Raw genomic sequence first — 19,750 nt, forward strand, 5'->3', positions numbered from 1 at the left:
ATGCCCTCATCCCTGCTCCTAGCAACTGTGGTGTTGCAGCCACGGTCATCTCAGGACACAGCCAAAATGAAGTTTGTAGGTAGAATAGAAATGATATCTTTTCAGGCACACAGAACTAAAGAAGGGGGTGTTGTCTCCTCTTCTGTCTTTACTGGTGTTTGGAGACACCAGATAAGGCACTTCTCTGCCAGGATCCGTGATGCTTGAGTTTGTGAATTAAATCCAGTTGCTGGTTCCCTCAGGGCTGTCTTATGTAGTGATTTGTTACTGTATGTGAGTTTCACTGTTGGTCTTTCCTTCTCCCCTAGGGATATCTTCGATGAGTTACTAGAAACAGAAAAAAATGCACAGCCACTTAGCATGGAAGTAGGAAGATCAGTTCGTCAGCCTCTGTGAAGAGTAAAACACCTTGTTCCTCCTGAGGAGCAAGGAAGATTCTGAACTTGTGCCAGACAACACAGGAGTAACAAACAGCTCAGGGCCAAAACAAGAGACAAAAGACAGAAATATGGGACACTCAGTTTGTTGAACCATCTGTGCAAGTCCTGGGCCTGAACTATGCGTTTAAACCTTGACATCCAGAGCGATCCTCCTGTGGTGAAGTTTTTATTGTTTCTCAAATAATTTTGTCAGCATGGAGCCTTAAAGAGTTGCATCAAGCCACGAGACTACAGCTGCTCATAAACTGGTTTAAAGAATAGTGCAAAAAGAGACTTGACTTTAAAAGCCCATTCACCTGTGAGACGTGAGTGGCGAAGATTTACATATCACTTGGCGCTTTTTTTTTCTTTCTCCAAGAGCAATTTAAGCAATAGACTCTGTAACCTGGCGTGTGTTGTGTTAGTAATATTCACTGGAAGCCCCGATTGCTGAGTAGGCTCTTGCCAGTCCTCTGGCTAACAGGCATTTTGGAATCACTCAAGCTGATGCGTTGTGACATTCATGGGTTTGTAAGTGCTCTGCTATTTACATGCGGTTCCAGGAAACAAACTGTTGGTGCTGTGGAATGTATTGATACCTGGTGGCAGCTCTGTTGTTTTTTTACACCATTCACTGTCATCCTCATTTAGTGTGAGATTATATATGTGATTTCTTTTTTTGTTTTACAAGTTCTATTATACGATTTCATTTTCTTCATGAGGTTGTTCCATCAGTACCGTTTGGAGAGGCGAGGTCTCTCGTTGGGTGTGCTGTGTTTCTCACTGGAGTTATGTTGCTTAATGCTGCTCTGGTGTGATTCCAGAGTCACTGAACACCTGGAGCAGACAGAGCAGTGGCAGGAGGTGAGTGACAGCTGCTGTGCATCTTCTGGGAGGGAAAGAGCATTCTGGTGTTGCCCTTCCTGCTCAGGCCTGGATCATCATGAAATGAGGATGCTGGGAAAAGGGTCTGCAACGCAGCGCCTGGCACTTGAATTGCTCTGTGACTGAACCATGGTCTTTCCTTGATCTTGTGTTGTTCCAGGGTAAGAGGCTTTGTACTGCAGCTATGCCTCTGTTCTCCTTTCTGAGGAGTGCAGGGCGCTCAAACTGTGAAACTAAACCAGGTAAAAACTTTCAGAAGGCTCTTGTCAGCATAAATGGAACATGGTTAGAAAGAAGTGTTGCTTTTTATTGGGTTTAGAGGCATGATGCTCCTTTTATAGTTTGTTTCAGCAGTGGGGGGAGAAGCCCACTTCATTTTTTTTTTCCCAGCACCTTTGCACTAATTTAGCAGGGGCAGATGTTTCCTTTCACTGGTATTTACTCATTTCAGAGAAGTTGTTGCTGTAAGCAGAGTCACTGCTTTTAGTTTTGATATCACAGCTTGAGTTCCAGAGGTGAAAGACTTCTTTAAGGAAAAAAAAAAAATCACCTTTTTTGCTGTTGAGATAGTTTCTGAGTTTTTTAAACTATTGTTAGGAGTTTCTCAGGAATAAAATCAGCTGAAGCAAAGCAGACAAAACCATCAATGTAGGAGACAGCAGGCACCTTTCACGGGTACTTCCACACTAGAGTTTATCCTAGCGGGCCGGCTGGGAATGCTGCTGCCTCAGTGGCCTCTTCCCACCCGCGTGCGCAGCGGTGAGTGACAGCTGTCGGTATCCTCCCCACCCCAAGCACTCTGGGGACCCAGGTGTGGTGAAGAGACTAACCTCCCTCCCATTCCCCATGTGTGATGATCCCAGGGCCCAGGTCATGGTGGCATCTTCCTGGTCTCTGAGCTAGGAGCAAATGTTTGGTTGTAGACATGACAGAACATTTATCTCGTGAGATGCTGCCCGAGGGGCTGTATATGTTAATTTATTACAAAGCATTATAATTTTCTATTGTTGATACTAATTTTGGTAGAATTCCAGGCGATGGGAAGAGGCAGTAACATGGGAGTTGTCCTTTGAACTGATCGCCCTGCGAATGTGATGGACTGCTCCGTCCGGAGGGCAAACCGGTTTTCCTCAAGCACATCCCTTGCTAGTGCTGTAAATAACTGGTATTCCTGTAGTATCAGAAGTCAGCTCTGCTTTTTGGTTGGCAAGGTTGTTTTTGCAAGGCACTGCACTCCAGTTAATTTATAATAAAAGCAAACATTGCCTGATTTTTCAGTGCAGTAGCTTTTGATTAAAACTAGTTTTGTTTGGATCAAGATGCAAAAGCTGATGCTTGAAACCAGTGTTCCTTGTTTTATGAAAAGTTCTTGCCTGTTATTCTAGCCATTAAGAATTTGCAGACATCTGTTAATTAATTTAAGCTTTTTTGTTTGGCATACTGCAACTCAGTTGCACCTTCACCCTGACAACACTGTCCGTGAAGCCCCTTCCTTGCAGAAGCCAGCTTTGTCCCTGTCTGAGAGCAGTGGGGAGGAAGATGGGTGTGTAATCCTCAAGGGATGTGCTGCTCACCAGCTGTATCATTCCCACTGCTCCCACTGTTGCTGCAACAAGTTCAATAAGGTTGGCCTTTCCACATAGAATACCTGTCCTGGGGTATAGGGAGGTGAAGCTCAGTTGCAGTCCTTGAACACCTGCAAGCTCTTCCTCAGTTAAATATTTACTTGCTTCTGAATCAGCCTAGTTTAGTACAAGTGTGATTCAGCACATGAACTCAAGGAATTCCCATCCCACTGTCCCTTCATCCCCTCATTGTCTGACTGCGCTAATTTGCTCTTGATTTACACCCCTAATCCGAGAGGTGCAAAGCTTTCGTGTCAATGAACTGGAGCTTGTGTGCAGGTCCCTGGGGAGCCCTGGCCAGTGGGGCCTTTGCAGGGCAAGGACAAGGCTTCCCGACTGGATTGGCAGCGTCGGACTGACAGGAGGAGGAAGCGGGGCTCTCGAACGCCTGTGGCCATGGCATCGCCTTCCACCTCCTGCTCAGTACAGCTCAGATAACCATCGCCCGTGCATCTCCCTTCCTGTCCTGCATCCAAGGAAGGGTTGATTGCCAGCTCAGCGCTTCCTGCTGCAGTTCACCCTGTACGGGGCACATGGGGAATGTAGTGCTCGGGGAGGGGGGCTGGGAATAACTCATCTGCTTTGTTTTTAATGGAGCTAATTATCCCTGTAATTGCCCGCCAAAGAGAAAAAGAGGGGTGCGGGACCCCTGGCAGCTGCAGTCCATGTGGTCTGCTGCCAGACTCCAGCCTTGCCTGCCCCGGGGTGGCTGCTGCCGGCTTCTGCCTGCACCTCGACACTCTGGTTCTTAACACTGTTGATGTGGAGCAGCGCTTTTCTCTGTGTTTTAGCAGACCTGTTCCTCTCTGTTCTTTACAGTTTTTGCTCTTGGGTTCCCCCTGCCCGTTTTTAAATGATGTGTAGATAGATTTTTGTGAAATTAAAACCTCTTTATTAACCCTCTCTTGATTCGAGACCTTATTTCCACACTGCCTGGGCTGCTGCCTCTTGCTGGGCACCTCACCTCCGCCTCCCGTTTGGCACTGGCACTTTGCTCAGTTGCCTGGGAACATTCTGTGTGTGTTCAACGCCCCTCGGCACATGCAAATCCCGGCGCCCTGACAGAAATGTGTCCCCGCGGGGCACACCCCAGTGCCTCTCAGGATCCCTGTGGATCCCAAGTAGAAGGGAGATGCCCTTCTCCCCTCCTGGGGCAAGGACAAGTGATCCCCCGTGTCTGTACACACACACACACACACACACACACACACACACACTGTCCCCTCCTTTACCTTTGGTACCGCACATATTTACTGCGGTTCAGCAGTTCAGGCGATAAGGGAGGGAGTGGCTCCAGCTGTATATTGGACCTTTAGCCCGGAGCTACAAGGCGCGGAGGTGGGATGGGAGAGTCCTGGCTCCCCGGGCATGCTCAGCTTGTGCATCACCTCTGCATGCCCGGAGGGCAAAGGAAGGAATCGGAAAAGGAGCTGGGGAGTCCTTCCCTGTGCTGCTGGTACCCGGTCAAGACCTGTGTGTCTCTGTGTGCCATTGCTTTGCCAAATAAGCCCCACACCTGGGCTGAGCTCGGGTTGGGAGGGGAGGGAGGGAGACACAGCCCTGCTCTCCAAGTTAATTTTATTTAATAAAAAATAAGGAGCTGGGGTTGTCCCTGGGCCCAGGCTCCTGCCCTAGAAGAGTCCTTTGTCCTTCTTGAGCTTCTGTTGTTTCCACACGGGAAGGTTGCCGAAGGCAGAGCGATTCATGCCGAAAACAGCCTGGAAGTCCTCGTCAGAGAGATGGGCCTGCGGGAGGAGAGAGGAGGCTGAGCTAAAGCACGGGGGAGCTTCCCCAGTTTCCTGCCCCAGCAGCTCCCCAGCCCCCTCTCACCTCCTTCCTGCTGGGGTCTACACCCCTTGGCAGGTCCTCAGCTGAGGTGTTCACCAGCACATCCAAGGGGAAGGTCTCCAGTTTGGAGGGGACAAGGGTGGTGGAGGCAGTGAAGACCTCTTGCCTGGATGTGAGCACCTGAATGGGGGGGCAGGGTCATATCGGGGGCTGCCCCAGGGATGGAGGCACCAGGTTGGCTCCAGGTGTCCCCTCACTGGAGGGTCTCTCCTTGCACTTGCCAAGGGGAGGGAGGGGCTTTCTGTGCCCCCTCCCAGCCTGACTGCCCCTCTCCCTTGTGCCACTTACTGAGGTGAGCTGCCCGAGCCTGCTCTCATCGCCCAGCTCAGCTTTCAGCATCTCGTAGGATTGCTTGTCCTGGGAAGGGGACAAAAGTGCTCAGCCCCTCGGCATGGGCAGGGGTCAGGCCAACTGCTGCCCACACCCCCGAGAGGCTTCCTGGGGCCACACCCACGACTCACAGCCCAGTTGAGAGGGTCCCAGGCATGGAACCAGCCGGTGAAGGTGGGGGGCTCATAACCCTGCTTCACCACAATGATGGGGGTTTCGGGGTCACGCCCGCTGGGGTGGGTCCGCAGGTACTCCTGTGCCATCACCGCTGCTGCCTCCTTCTCTGACTCATTGGCTCCATTTCCAATCCAGAAGAAAACCTGCAACGAGGTTACCATGTCCACCACTGGGGTAAGATTGGAGCCCTCTGGGGCCATGCCCTATCTATGGTTGGAGGCACACAGGACCTGTCCACAGAGAAGGACACTGGGAGCCCATCCTCAGCAACGCCTGCAGCAAGAGGGCTGGAAAAAAACATCATGGGGCCACGGATATGGGGTTTCCAGTCTCCTATCCTCCCACCTCAGGCTGCTGCAAGTCCTCCTACACTCCCCACCCAACCCCCCCTCCAGAACATCAGTTTGTGGGATGAGTGGTGTGTCTGCCACTCCATGGCCCCTCAGCTCACCTGGTCCCAGGCATCTAGCAGGTAAACATCACTCTCATCCAGGTCGTCCTGGGTGAAGTCTATGATCTCCGTGGCCAAGAAGGTGCCTGTCTTGTTGGAGCACTCAAAGAGTCGGGGGGACACAGAGGGATTCTCCTCCTGCAGCCTGACAGGGGGCAACATGGTGGTGGGAATGAGGCTCATCCTGCTTGGGGACTGGTGGCCCATCTTACCCCTCAGGGTAGTAGGGACAAGACTGGTACCTCTTGCTGCTGGCATACTGGGACTTGCCCCCTAGGGCCAGCCAAAACTCAGGTGGCTCTTGTCCCTCTGCAATCACTAGCTTCTCTGTCTTGGAGATTATATCGGCCACGGTCTTGCCCATCTCACGTTCATCCCCGCTGCAGCCCTGCCAAGCAAGCACAGCTGCTCCTTCACTGGCCCCAGCCAAGAAGGGGGAAGAGAAGCAGGGAACATTTCTCTTGGGGGTGGCAGCATCCACGCCAGCAGTACCCACCTTCCCATACCAGAGATAACAGGTGCTGGGGGTTTTGAGCACAAAGACATCATTGGAGTTGAGGGAGGAGGCACGGACGGGCACCTCAAAGGCCTTGGTGTTGTACTCATTGGTGCCATGCACGTGGAAGAGGCGGGTGGAGGGTGTGGGCTCCGTGCTGCCTGTCCGCGAGGTGCCACCCTGGGGGACAGGGACAGGAGGTCACCACCGGTGCCACAGGCTCACCCGCCTGCCCACACCCCCACAGCCCCGTGCTCACCGCGTACACCACCATCCTGCCCTTGAAGATGGCCATCAGGTGGGCCGGCTCCTTGCCCATGGTGACACGGATCTGCACGGGCTCATTGTTGTACTTCTGGTCCAGGGCGACAGTCAGGTAGGCAGAGGCAGCCAGCTCATCTGGGGTGGCTTGGCGACCCTGGGCAGGGCAGAGGGGGACTCAGCACACATCACAGCCCCCTCTACCCTCTTGGGAAGAGGGAACCCTCGTGCTGTTCCCATGGGGTAATGTGTGAGGCAGAGCACCCCTGGCCCCCACCCACAGGTCAGGGACCTGGAGGTCTCACCTGCCAGAGGTAGATGATGCGGTTCACCTTGGGCCCCACAGAATAGGTGTAGAGTATCACATAGCAGTCCCCGCCATAGAAATGGCCCAGCCACTTCTTCTCTACGGGCACCAGCTCGTTGTTCTCCACACGCCAGACCTGGTGGGACAAGCACAGGGATGTACTGCTATCAGGGCTGGTGCATCCCCCCCCCCCTGCAGAACCTGAGCCCCACGGCATCCCCTGGTGTAGAACAGGGGGTGCCTGAGAGGGTCTCGCATTCTTCCAAGGCTACCCTACCTCCACCTCCCCAGATCCATCATCCACCATTTTCTGCTGGGCGGCCATCTGGGGCTTGGCGTGCAGTGTGGTGGCATCAAACTTGACCTGCTCCACCTTGGCTGCGGGGAAGGGCAGAGGGGTGAGCTAAATCCCACTGGCTTTGGGGACCCCACAGCCCCTACATCCCAAATCAAGGAGCCCTGCTGCCTTGGAAGGAGACACTCACCCACTTTGCCCACAGTGTGGGTCTTGCCCAACCCACTGGTCTGGTTAGGAACAGTCCATTTTTGGAAGAGCTGCCTAAAGATGGTTGACTCAGACCCATCATTCTCTGTCTCCACGCTGGTGCTGGCTGGGTAGTTCTTGGCTTTGATGAAGCCCTGGGGTGATCCGAACACAGAGCGTGGGCATGGGGGGCCTGGCACCCCAGGAAGGAGCCAGGCTATCCCATAGCCAACCCATAACCCAACACCCACCAGCGCCGTGCTCATTGCTTCCTGCTTTTCCTCCTTGTTGGCGTTCTTGCCCTTCCACACGAAGATCTTGAGACCTCCTTGATCAAGGATGTAACAGTCCTTGGAGAGGGGACAACAGCAGAAATTAGGATTTTGGGCAACTTTAACCCTTAAAAAGCTGATTGGGTGGGCAATTTTGAAGGGTTAAAGCTGCCAGGGAAATTGGGCACTCCCAAGCATCCCATGGGGTAACACACCTCATGCAGGAGCATGTCTTGAGTTAGGGGTCGAAACGCCACCTCCTGAATGACCAGGTTCCCACTCTGATTGGAGACACTGACAGGAGAAAAAGAGAGGAAGGAGGGGTTAGAAACCAGGTTGGAAAAACCCATCCCCATCCCCATTTTGGAGTGGCACGGTTTGGTGGGGTATCCCCTCCGCATCCCATTCACCACCCAGATCATGGCACAGGTGGTGCCCAGGGACACTCGTGCCCTGCCATGGTGGCAATCTGGTTTATAGCTTGCCCTGCCATGCAGCTCTCTCATGGCCACAAGGAGGGACAAAGGGGCGTCAGGTGTGATGGTGCCACCCAGGAACATTGCTGCCATATACAAAGGTGACACTCAGCACGAGCATCTCTGCAGTGGGTACCAATCCTGTCAGCACCAGGGACTCCTCTTGCTCAAAGGCACCCAAAGGACCTATCCCCACCCCTGCTGTGACCTTGACCCTTCTTGGTGGCTGTCCACGGGGACAGGAGTTGTGGGACGTAGCAGAGATGGGTGCTGGGTCCCTCTGGCACCACACAAAATGCCCCCGTGGGTAACTCACGCCCAGCAACTCACTGGTAGAGCTTGAGGGAGGACTTGAGGACCTGGTCCACTTTATCATCAGGGATGGCCGGCTGAATATCCCTCTTCTCACCCAGCACATGTGTGAGGACCTTCATGAGCTCTGGCGAGGCAGCCTCGTTCTCACCCTCTACGATGCCCACCTGGGCACGGCCCCCACGTTCCCGGTCCCGGATGTCCTTGGCCAGGGTCATTGCCTGCATCCAGGGGAGAAGAGGTAAGCCCAGATCAGGGAGGGGGTGGCTGGTCACCCCCATTCCTCCAGGACGGAACCCTGGGACCCCCTGGCCGTACCCTCAGCCTCTCATTTCGGTTGCTCTCGGGGCCATTCCACTGGATAATGAGCTGGCCCAGGTCCAGCAGGAAGACGTCGCCCCGGTTGAAGCTTTTCCAGCTCATCTCCACCTGCAGCAGGATGAGATTGGGAGGGGTGGGTGTCAAGCAGCAGGATGCCTGGGTCCCCACGGCTTCACAGCCCCTGCCTGCCCTCACTCAGTGCTGATACCTCCAGCCTATATTCTTCCTCCCCACCTCAAGAGGGGCTTTTTGAGGTGCAGCTGCTCCTGAGGCAAGGCAGCATCATCCTGCACCCACTTTTGTCCCCTGCTTGAGGGCAGCTGTGTCTGGGGGAGCTCTGGCCTGATCCTGATCCTAAACAGCATGTCTGCATAGAGGTTGGTGGCTGGGAACTCCCCACATCCCATAACTCACCTCTCCCGCTGTCACATTCTTCTTGCCCTTCACATGCAGCAGGCGCTGGATGTTGTAGGTGTTTGTCTCCACATGCTTCATGCCCGAGGCCACTCCACCCTTCTTATAGCTGGGGTGAGTACAGACATAGTGTCAGCCCCGGGTATCCCCTCCTCACTTCAGTGGGGTCCCCCTCCCAACCACATGGGTGATGGGTGGAGCAAGAACAGCTCCAGATCCTCCTCCTACCTCTCACACCCCAGTGGGACAGGGCTGTCCCCATCCCCACTGAGGGTGTCCCCACAAGCCGCATGCAGAGGACCCCTCCCCACTGTCACCCACTGTGGGATCGGGTCCCCAGGGATGAGTGACATACATGAGTCCCTGCTTGAAGTAGGCACGGAAGGTCTCGCTCTCATGTCCCTGGACCTCGCGGTGCTGCACAGCCACTGAGCCCAGGTGATCATCCATCTGGGTGGTGTAGATGGCAGCTGCCCCCTGCTCATCCTGGCTCGACTCCTTGCCCAGCCAGTAGTGGATGTCGTAGGTGAAGCCGCTCCCAGACTTGCGCGTCTGCAGGACACCAGTCCCCGCTAGAACAACCCCTGTGTCCCCAGGCCACTCTGGTCACAGACACCCCTCCCTGCATCCCAGTCCCCCCAGGGCAGAGCCCATTCCCAGTTCCCCATGTGACCCCTGACTGCCCTACCGACAGCAAGACGTAGCAATCCCCCTCATAGAAGTTGCCGTAGCTTTTGGTGGGCACTGGCACCATCTCCATGTTCTGCAGAAGAAAGGGAGATGTCAGCCCCGGTGGGGAACCCCCCACCCCAGCCCTATGCACCCCACTGCCCCCAGCCCCAGAACCTGGGGGGGTTTAACTCTGGATGCTGCACTGAGACCCCCAAAAACAGGCACTGAGTACACAAGGGGAGGACCTTCCCTCATAGAGACCCCCCCAAGCAGCCCAGGCTGTGCCCCTGTCCCCACCTCGATTCGCCATATCTGGATGCCCGGCGTGGTCTTGTTGAGTGTCCTGGTGACTTTGCCGCTGAGCTCCACCATGGTGACAGGTACCACAGGCAAGGGGACCTACCAGCATTGGCAACACCCTCGTTAATGGCAGGCAGTGTCATCAAGACCTGGAACACAGCCAGCCTGCAGTGCCATCTGCTTCCCTGCCCACTCTGTAGACAGCCCAGCCGGAGCTGCACAGGATGAGGGGGACCCTGGCACTGCAGTGTCAGAACTGTGGGCACACAAACACGGCTGCTGTCCCCTCAGCTCAGCTGGCACTGCAGCCACAGCTCCATGCCAGGGTCCAGGGTGGGCAGGAGCAGTAAGTGCCTCAGTGCCCTGCCCTGCACCCAGGCAAGGGACAGGGCTGTGCAGGGCACCCACAGCGCAGCAGCTGCAGCTGGGTGACACTGCTGTGCAGTGGCCTATTCCTCCCCAGGACCAGCAGGAACCAGCCCTGCTCAGCCTTGTCCCGGCACAGCTTGGCACAAAGTGGCACAGCATGACATGGCCACTGCTGGCACCCTTAACACACTCACACGCACACACGTGTGCAAGCTCACTGCCTGCTTCAGATCCCCTGCTTCCAAACCCCCCTCTGGATCCATGCCCCCCAGGGAGGGCACATCCTGGCCCCACAGAGGTGCTGAGTGTGCCAGGGCTCAGCCCTGGTGCTGCCAAAGTTGCCCACAGCCATCTCTGCCAGGCTGGCAGTGCTCCTCATGAGTGGGCAGAGGGGCCAGGCAGCCGGTTTCAGGCAAAGGCCCTGCTGTGCCCTGGCTGGTGGCTGGCAGGGAGAGCTAGTGGTGCCCAGCAGAGAGGCCTCTCTTTCCTCAGCCCTGCAAAACCTCGCCTGGCCCTGCTGTGCTGCCCTATAAGCACCCACATCCCACCCCTCAGACCCAAGTGCAACACCAAGGTGGGGCATGGGTGGGTCCCCAAGTCCCATGCCCAGGCCACCCCAGTGCCAGGAGTGATGGTGGCCGTGGCATGTGCTGTCCACCCCATGCCCACCCTCCGTCCCCTCACCCCACGCCAGCCCCTCACCTTCACCGCAGAGCTGGGCACAGGTGAACCTACCTAGGCGGAGTGCTCAGGTGCCAGCACCCAGGAGACTTTGTCCCCTCATGTCCCAGCCCATATTCACCATATAAGGGCAGGAACAGCCCAGAGTCAAGGTCCCCATGGCCCTCCAAGACTTTGTGGCACCTGAGAGCCCCGTTACTCATGGGGTGTTGCCCCCCCCAGGTGCTATTGCACCCTGCCCACGGGCTGGCTGTGTCTATGCTGGTGCCTCCCCAAGCCTGTTCCTCTTTTGGCCCTTGGCATTCAGCCCATGGTGACTGTTTTTTTGCCCCTCACTAAAAAGTTCCCCAGTGATAGCAATGGGCTGGACCAGGACACATGACCATCAGCCACAAACACAGTGGTGCCCTGATGCCACAGGGATGTGCTTTACCACTGTTCTTCACTCCCCAGACTGCAAAATCCCCAAACCCTCCCAGCCATGGAGCACTAAGAGCATGGCGATGGGATTTTTTTTGGTGCCTCCTCCCCTCTAAAAAGGTTCTCCAAAGTGATACCAATGCAGTACTATCTTTCTGGGGCATCCCCTTTCCACTCCCTACCTGGCACATCACTGCCCTGCCCATGGGACAGTCTCAAGGCTGTGCCACACCTCAGCTGGAGGCCAGATCCCTGCGCACTTCCACCTTTGCCTCCTTGCATTGGGGGTCTCCACAGATCTGAGGTCCCCTTGGGGATGGGAAGGAGGTACAAGGATGGGACATAGAGCTGGGGTTTGGGGGGACAGGATATGCTAAGCCCTGTCCCATGCCCCCAAGCCCCCATCCCAAAAGTTAGTACCTGATGATGCCCTTGATGTTGGCAGAGAGGAGACTGAAGTCCTGCCCAGTAGCTCCCAGACCCGAAGGTGGTTTTGGGGAATGAACACGGGGTACCATAAAGGTGGAGGGTGAGGTGCCAGCAGCAGGCAGGTCCCCAGGCTTCCTGTCTGCTCTTATCTCTTCCCCAGCCCTGCGGGATTGCTGCGGCTTTATCTTGGCTGCCCTGCTGAGCCAGCACCCCTGGCCACAAGTGCTGGGGGCATCCCGCACCCTGCTGTCACCCTGGCACCAGGCCTGGGCTGCTGTGAGCCCCAAATCCTGACGGTCCCCCCTCCAAGGATCTCCAAAGTGATGACAATGGGCTGAACTGGCACAGGGGGCAGGTCAGACACAAACAAGGGGGAGCCCGAACAGCACAGGGATGGGCTCTGCTGCTGCTCTCCGCTCCTCTGCCCCCACCCCTGCACTCCACATGAGTATCCCCATGGGACCCTTACCTAGGTTCAGGACCCCCAGTGGGGGTGAGGGCCTGAGTTTCGGGTGGGGTGTAACACCCAGGTGGTCGGTCTCCGCTCGGTGGCTGTGTCCCAGGGCTAAGTCTGTCAGTGTGGCACAGGAGTGGGAGACCCCACGCCAGCCCCAGCAGGCTCAGCCCCTCCCCGGGCCTCCCAGCCGGGTCACTAATGAACTCAATAATTAGTGCAGCCATCAGGGAGGACAGAGACTTCGTTAATGAGGGGAGGCACAGGGCCAATGAGGGCATGGGGGGGAGGCAGCCAAGAGACCCCCACCTCTCCCCCAGCAAGCCAGTGCCTGCATGTTGACAGCAAGCTGCCTGGGGAGCGGGGAGGGGGGGGTGTCACAAGTCCCCCCACAAGGGCTCTCCAGTCAAATAAGGCCTGACACCCTATTTGGAGTAAACTGAAGCCCCAAAGCTGAGGGAGGGAGGTGTACAGCTCCCATGGTAAATTTACCTCCTCCTTGTTAAGGGACAGGATACCCACCCCTGTGGCACCAGGGACCTTCTCCCAGGAGGAGGGGGAAGGAATTAGGATGGAGGTGCCAGGGCAGCCTGGGGGGGGCTGCCCTGGAGCACGAGGATGTCCCCCTTGGCACCAGGTAAGGAGTGAAATCTCAACCTGGCAACCCAAAGGTGCTCCCCCAGCACTGACCTGCAGCATCCCCCCTTCTCAGGGGATTTAGGGCATCCTAGGGGCTCCCTGTGCCCCTACTTTGCACAGCCACTAGTGACACACGTGTGATAGGAGCCCATGCCCACACATGTACACACTCAGGACTCCCATTTCCAAGATGGTTTGACAGCTTTAATCACATGAAGGCACTTGGATCTGGTATCCCAGCCCTCCCCAGCCCCCCTGTGCCGCCTCTGCACCCCCCAGGCCCCCCAAGGGTGCCCAGCACAGGGGCTGCGCTCCTTGGATGCTGCAGCACCCACAGGTACTCGCTGGGCAGTAGCTGCGCTGGTGCCGTTTGACTTGTCTAATGTAAAGTGCTGAGTTCAACCCTCCTGGAGGGGCAGGATGAGGCCCGGGGCTGGCAGGGATCCAGCGGGTGTGCTGTAGCACCCCCTACCCCACCCCTGGCCAAGGGGCAGGGGTGCAGGCAGGGGTGTGGGCGGGGCTGGGGGGCCCCCCACTTACCCCCAGCACCGGGGGAAGGGCAGCGCCGGCAGGAGCCGGCTGAACAGCACCGGAAAGCTAAAACCCCTCACACCCACCCCCCCAAATACTGCCCCATTCCCTTTGCTGGCACAGCGCTAAAAAGGCACCCATGATTTTTTGGGAAACCATTGTTTTTCCCTCTAAAAAGATATGAGGCATTGTCCGTATTGTGACGTTAAAAAAGGCCTGGTTGAGCTCAGCCCCCTGCTAAAACCCCTCCCTGAGAGCCCCCAGCCCCTCAAGGCTGGGGGACACCCTGGCACCAGTCCAACCCCACGGGGGTCAAGGGTAACCCCAGGCTATGGGAAGGGAGGGAGGCTGCAGTGCCCCCCACCCCTATCCCAGTTGAGGGACTGGGGCAAGGCTAGGGGGGGAAATAAGGCTGGTAAGATGTTCCATCCCTCCTAGGAGCGGCAGCCTTTGGCAAAGCTGCAGATGGATGAGGAGGAGGTGTGTGCCCCCCCCCATGCGGGAGGGGACCCCCTTGTTGGTGACCGGAGTGGCTCCCACTAACACAGTGTAACTGGAGATGGGGGGAGGTCTCCACAACAAGGGAAGAAACTGAGGTTGGAGAAGGGGAGTTAAGAGCCCCCCCAGGCACAGCCCTTGCAGGGCTAAGGGGGCCACAGAGACACAGAGTCTCAAGGCACATGGGGGGCATTTGTGCCCAGCGGCTCAGCCCTGAGGCCAGGCTGCTCCCCCAAAACACACCCCCTATGTGGGGGGGCAGGAGAAGGCACGAGGATGGGCAAGGACATGCCCCCCATGAGGTGATCAGCTGCACCCAGGGCAGAGTTAAGGGTATGGTGGCAGCCTTATGCATCAATAATAAGACTCCCCCATTTTTGTAGAGTGATAAAGTGTTGAACTGTCCTGTAACCCCTGCAGACAGGGGCCAAGGGCCACCAGGCTCTCAGCAGGCAGAGCCTGGATGGAGGGATCTAGTCCCCCCAAAGGCAGTGGAAAACAGCAGCTGCTGATCCCCCCACCCCACTCAGGGGGACATGGAGGGAAAAAGGACCTGAGAACCGTTTTGGGGAAGGGGGACAGAGGTTGGGGGAGGGCAGGGCCTGGACAGTGTGGGAGGATGGGACCCCCCCCAACAGGTCCTCAGCAAGGCAGCAGGTCACCCATAGCCCCCTTTTTCTGTGAGAAGGGGGACACTCAGCTCCCTGGCAGTGGCACCCACATCTCCCACCACCAGCAGGCGGGGAGGGCACCTGCGCCCACTGGGGCTGGCAAGGATGATGGGGGGCACACCGGGACCCCCCTCTCCTCCAAAATAAGGCACCTGGCTCCCCCGCTGGTGCCCCTCGGCAGCAGCCGGCAGGGTGGAGGAGCCATTAGCTGTTAGTCCGCTGCTTCTTGAGCACTGCATACACATCCTCCACCTTGCTGAGCCTCTCGAAGAAGGGCAGCAGATCCAGCAGCTCCGTGTCTGCCATGTTATCAAACCAGGAAGCCACTGGCACCTGCAGGTGGCACAGCAGACTGAGAAACAGTCCCTCACTACCTCCCCTCTGTGCCACACCCAGCCTCACCCCGGGGGTACGTACAGCGTTATCAGGGTGAAAGATGTAGGATGCGGGCGAGTTGTCCACAATAATGATCCGGCGCAGGTCACGGCCCAGACGGCTCAGGTCCTTCACGTAGTTGCCACGATGGAAGACACAGGATTCCCGGAAAAGTCGTGCCCGGAAAGCCCCCCATTTATCCAGCAGGTCAGCCACGGGGTCTGCATACTACAGGCATGGAAGAGGTGTCACTGGGCCACACCATGCCACACTGCCCACCCCACAGTGACAACAGCATCCAGTTCTCCAATGGTGTCAGGTCGCACCATGCCTCAGTTTCCCTGGCCACCGCCTTGGAGAGGCAGGCAAGGAGACTGCCCAATGCTGGTGTTGCCTGCGGGCACGCAGAGGACAAGGGGCTGGTAATGCCTTGCAGGCAAGGGGAGCTGTGCCACCCGAGGGGTGTGTGGGAATCAGGAGGGATGGCAGGGGAGTGGCAGGGGCACCCACCTTGGCCAGGCTGGCGGTGAAGAGCACACACTCGAAGAGCTCACCCATGCGCTGCAGGAACTCGTCCACGTGTGGCCGCTTGAGCACGTACACCTGTGGGCACGGGGCAGAGGGCAGCGCCTCCGGCACCGGTCATCCGGCCCCTCCCAGCACCACCACCCACCCCAGGGGACACCCGTGAGCTGCTCCCTGAGGAGGAAGGGGGGCAAGAGGGCTGCCTGCACCTCATGCCATGGGGGCTGCCCTGTGTGGGCTGGGGGATACCATGGCCCCACAGGGATGTCCGGGATGAAGTGTCTGGCCGGCTCCAGAGCCAAGTAACCAAGAACAGGCTGACTGCCCAGACCACAGCCTATCCTGGATTACTTGAACCCGGGGCTGGCCACTGCAGGAGGGCATTGCACCAGCACCCCCTTCGCCTCTCTGCCCTGTGCGAAGAGGGCTACTTGCCTCTGCCCCCCAAGGTGCCAGCCCTGGCGCCCTGACACCCCAATTACGCCTCAGTGCAGGGCACTGGGACGGCTCTTGGTCCCCGGGGAGGGGGAATGATGCCCCCTCCCACTAGGCACCCACCCCACCGTTACCTGGTGCATGATGCCATCGATTTCCACAGGAATGATGAAGTCGGCATTGTTCACCGGCTGGGGAAGGGCACAGCAGGGTCAGCGCTGGGCAGGCACCACCTGCCCAAATGCTGCCTGCCCTCTGCCCACCGTGAATTCCTACCAGCCCTACAACCCCCTCACAGGGACACCCCATCTAACCCAGACAGGCTGTGCTGGGCATCACTTTGTGGTGAAGAGAGGGTGGTAAAACAGGCAGGGGGATACAGGGCAGTAGGTGTGGGTGGGCCAGGGTGTCCCCCACCTTGAAGGAGCTGTGCACCAGTGTCTCATCCAGGTCGATGACCACACAGAGCTTGCTGGCATCCTGCGGTTTGATCTCAGGCAAGAGGTGTTTGACAGCAGCCTGCACCGGGGGGCACAGAGGGTCAGTGGGGGGGCAAGGGGGTGTCCACAGGGAAGTGACCACCCCCTCATCCTGACTGCACAGAGGAGGCATAGGGGATGGGCAGCCCAGTGCCCCCAGTGCTAGGCTGGGGATGCAGGATTACCTTAGGCAGGGCCCCATTCTCCTCCACCAGCAGTGGGGCGCCAGTGGTGCCGGTGCAGGGCTCCCCGTCATCGCGGCACAGGCAGCAGAAGAGGGACTGGAGAATGCTGCGGCTCCGAGGCTTCTTGGCAGGTGTCTGGGTACCTGTGGGAGGGCAGGAGGGGTGTGAGGGGCACCCCAAGGGTGCTCTCAGCATGGAGCTGGAGGGCAGGTGAGATGGCTTTGGGTGTTGCCCCAAAGCCCCTGCATCCTTATCAGCCCCCGGCACCCATCCGGCTGCCCTTCCTGCCCCACCAAGCGACAGCACCAGGACAGCATCAGGGACACACACGTTTGGCGACCACCACAATAACTGGTGACCACCCACAGCCCCTCGCCCACTCCATGAGTGACCCCCGTGAGCCTGCCCTGCGTGGCTGGAGACCCTACACCCGCAGCACGGGCTAAGCCCGGGGGTCCCCAAGGTCCCACAGACCCCTGGGCAGGGGCCAGGGGGCGGGGCCTCATCCAGGGGGCGGGGCTTATGGCCTTTCTTTGCCCCAGCCCCCGACAGCTCCCTGCTCTCATTGGCCGCCTCGAGCGGACCCGAGGCGAGGGGCCAATCCGGGCGCAGCGCCCGCCCCCAGGCGCCATTCCCGCGGTCCCCATTGGCGGATCGCGGGGAAACTGAGGCACAGGGGCCGTTCCGCCCGCCCCGGCCCGGGGGCAGCGCGGCTGCCCCGGCCCCGGACCACCGGGTCCTGCCGCAGCCCGGCCGGGACCCCGCGGGGCGGGAGCTCCCCAGTGTGGACGGGGCCCGTTCTCACCTTCGCTCCTCCCGGCCCTGCAAGCTCCCCGGGTCGGCGGGCAGCGGGACGGGCAGCGCCCCCCGCCAGACCCGCTCCGCGGGGCCGAGGGGACGCGGAGGACGGCCCCCGGGATGCAGGGGGGTGCCCGGCACTCGGACCCCTTCCTGCCTCAGTTTCCCACGGGCGCTGCGCGCACCGCCCGCCCGGCCCCGGGGGAAACAGCGCAGATACTCCGAGCAGCGCCCCGTGCCTTCCAGGGGCACCCCGGGATTTGGGGAGGCCGGGGGGGCCGGAGCACGGCCCCTCGCACCCAGGAGGGTGCAGACAGCTCCGCTGGCTCAGAGCCGCAGCCCCAGCGCATCTCCCCAGCTCTGGGCAGCGGGCTGCACGGGGGCGGGCTGAGGCGGCCCGCAGCTCATCACACCCTCTGGGAGCAGCCCCCGCAGGCCCCCAGCCCCACCCGGGGACTTCCCCCTCTCTCGTACGGGGTGGGGGGAAAATCCCCCCCGCGTTACCTTTCTCCTGCAGCGGGGCGCTCCCCTCCTCCCTGCTAACCTGGGCGATGATGGACTGGTGCTCCATGGGCGCCGGGGAGGAGGGGTGGGAGGGGGCGGCCCCCCCCGGCGCGGCCCCCGGGGGGGGGAGGCGGGGCGGGGGCCGGCGGCGGCGCGGGGCGGCGGGCGCGGGAGCGGCGCCGCGGAGGAAACTTTGTTACAACATGGAGTTTCCTCCGCCCGGGCTGGGGCTGCAAACATGGATCCCGGGCGCGGTTTCAAGGAACCCCTTAAAAGGGCAACGACGCGGGGGGGGCCCTCCTCCCGGCACCCGCCCCGCTGGGGAGGAGCGCGGGGGTCCCCGCTGAGCCGCGACTGGAGCGGGTGGTGGGCTGTGGTTTGGCTGGGTAGGATCCCTCTCCTTGTGCTATGGTGATCGCACGGGGGTCCCCGACACCCCGCCGGGTTCCTCCAAACTTCCCCGCCTCGACTCAGAATGGAGAGGAGGATCAGTTCTGCTCTCACCCCCATCCAGCTAGCAGCCCTGGGGAAAAGATCCCCCTGCAACTCGCCTCGGCAGATGAGCCTCCCCCGCTTCAGCCTTGCTGGGTGTCTCCTGGAGCAGAGACCCCTGGACTAGTGGCTCCAGGCTGCGGGGTCCCCGGCCACATGTAATGTCGGCTTTTTAACCTAGCAAACAGGTTATAGAATTTATTTTCCGGTTTTCGGTGACATCCCCCCGAGGACACGTCCCCCATTGCCTGGGCAGGCCAGCGGTAGGAAGTGACAGTTGCTGGGGGGCTGCACCAAAAACCGCGTGTCTTTTCCTATTGTTTTTCCTTTCTCCTCCAATTCCCCAATTATTTGGGCAATTAATAAGTCTGTATTATCAATATATATACTCTACTCTGCAATTCTTTCCCTTTTGCTTTTGGGGAACGCGGGGCTGTTCCCAGGCACTCTCCGAAAAGCGCCTGCCTCCCAAGCCCCCCACGTGCGGCATTCTCCAGCCTCAGCCCCCTGCCCACGCAAGCCCTGTGGGGCCCTGGGGGCAGCACCGCACCGCTGTGCCCCCCACCCTCGCTCCAGGCAGCGTCCGGCCCTGGGGGGTTTCTAGCCTGTCGCGGTCACTTCCCTCGCCATCTCGATGGCTCTGTCAGCGCTGCCCTGGGGTTACAGCAGGTTGAAAATTTCCCATCTGAAGTCGTTCAAAATCTTTCCACCTCTCCCGCCTGAAGTTTGGGAACTCCAGGGGCTGAAATCGCTCTTTTCGGCCCGGGACAGATCACGGGCACTGGCGAGGCAGCGATGCTGGCAGTGGCACACTCCGCTCAGCCCCAGGGCTGGGCCGACATGGCACAGCGAGAGCAGCCGCTGAGAATCGCAGTTGGGAGGGGACCCATCCAGCGTGGGGCACAAGGGGATGCAACCCATGCCCACAGGTGACCCAACTGGAAAATGGGGTCTGGCACAGGGAGGTCTCCCACAGAGAACTGGGATGCTGTGGGGCAGGCGGGACTCTGCCAATGCAAAACCCGGTCCACACCTGCGGTCCCCACGCTTCCGGCTCCACGTGTAGCATCCTGACACCACGAGCCACGGGAAGCTGTGGCAGAGACTGGACTGCTACTGGGAACCAAGACATCGCATCCTGCCACCTCCTCTGCCGGCTCTGACAGCGGGCAGCGCTCATGCCTCAGTTTCAGTGCCCCTACTGCGCTGGGCAGG

At 58.8% G+C, this 19,750-nt stretch overlaps 3 protein-coding genes across 3 annotated transcripts in view; 1 reads left to right on the forward strand and 2 right to left on the reverse strand.

The window, feature by feature from the left end:
- Positions 1-3,825, forward strand: part of USP37 (ubiquitin specific peptidase 37) — a 36,951-nt gene extending 33,126 nt beyond the window's left edge. Inside the window, exon 24 of the mRNA XM_027678862.1 lies at positions 309-3,825. Within this exon, the coding sequence (XP_027534663.1) occupies positions 309-396 (88 nt within the window). The 3' untranslated portion in view covers positions 397-3,825. The remainder of the gene's footprint in view (positions 1-308) is intronic.
- Positions 3,826-4,499: 674 nt separating this feature from the next.
- VIL1 (villin 1) lies at positions 4,500-12,584 on the reverse strand. Its single transcript, XM_027678863.1, has 20 exons — positions 12,419-12,584; positions 10,048-10,149; positions 9,767-9,841; positions 9,434-9,630; positions 9,079-9,187; positions 8,662-8,772; positions 8,362-8,564; positions 7,771-7,849; positions 7,535-7,633; positions 7,285-7,438; positions 7,077-7,177; positions 6,798-6,935; positions 6,491-6,649; positions 6,232-6,411; positions 5,978-6,123; positions 5,736-5,880; positions 5,239-5,427; positions 5,066-5,134; positions 4,760-4,897; positions 4,500-4,674 (listed from the first exon to the last, which is right to left on the reverse strand). The coding sequence occupies exons 2-20, from the start codon at positions 10,120-10,122 to the stop codon at positions 4,561-4,563; spliced, it is 2,481 nt and encodes an 826-aa protein (XP_027534664.1). The 5' UTR covers positions 10,123-10,149; positions 12,419-12,584; the 3' UTR covers positions 4,500-4,560.
- A 640-nt stretch (positions 12,585-13,224) lies between these two features.
- CTDSP1 (CTD small phosphatase 1) lies at positions 13,225-18,253 on the reverse strand. Its single transcript, XM_027678864.1, has 7 exons — positions 18,044-18,253; positions 16,742-16,884; positions 16,495-16,596; positions 16,212-16,268; positions 15,628-15,720; positions 15,160-15,345; positions 13,225-15,075 (listed from the first exon to the last, which is right to left on the reverse strand). The coding sequence occupies exons 1-7, from the start codon at positions 18,108-18,110 to the stop codon at positions 14,947-14,949; spliced, it is 777 nt and encodes a 258-aa protein (XP_027534665.1). The 5' UTR covers positions 18,111-18,253; the 3' UTR covers positions 13,225-14,946.
- Positions 18,254-19,750: the final 1,497 nt, after the last annotated feature.

Source organism: Neopelma chrysocephalum, unplaced genomic scaffold, assembly GCF_003984885.1.
Source record: "Neopelma chrysocephalum unplaced genomic scaffold, ASM398488v2 Primary Assembly neopelma1_44, whole genome shotgun sequence".
In the NCBI taxonomy this organism is placed as follows: domain Eukaryota; kingdom Metazoa; phylum Chordata; class Aves; order Passeriformes; family Pipridae; genus Neopelma; species Neopelma chrysocephalum.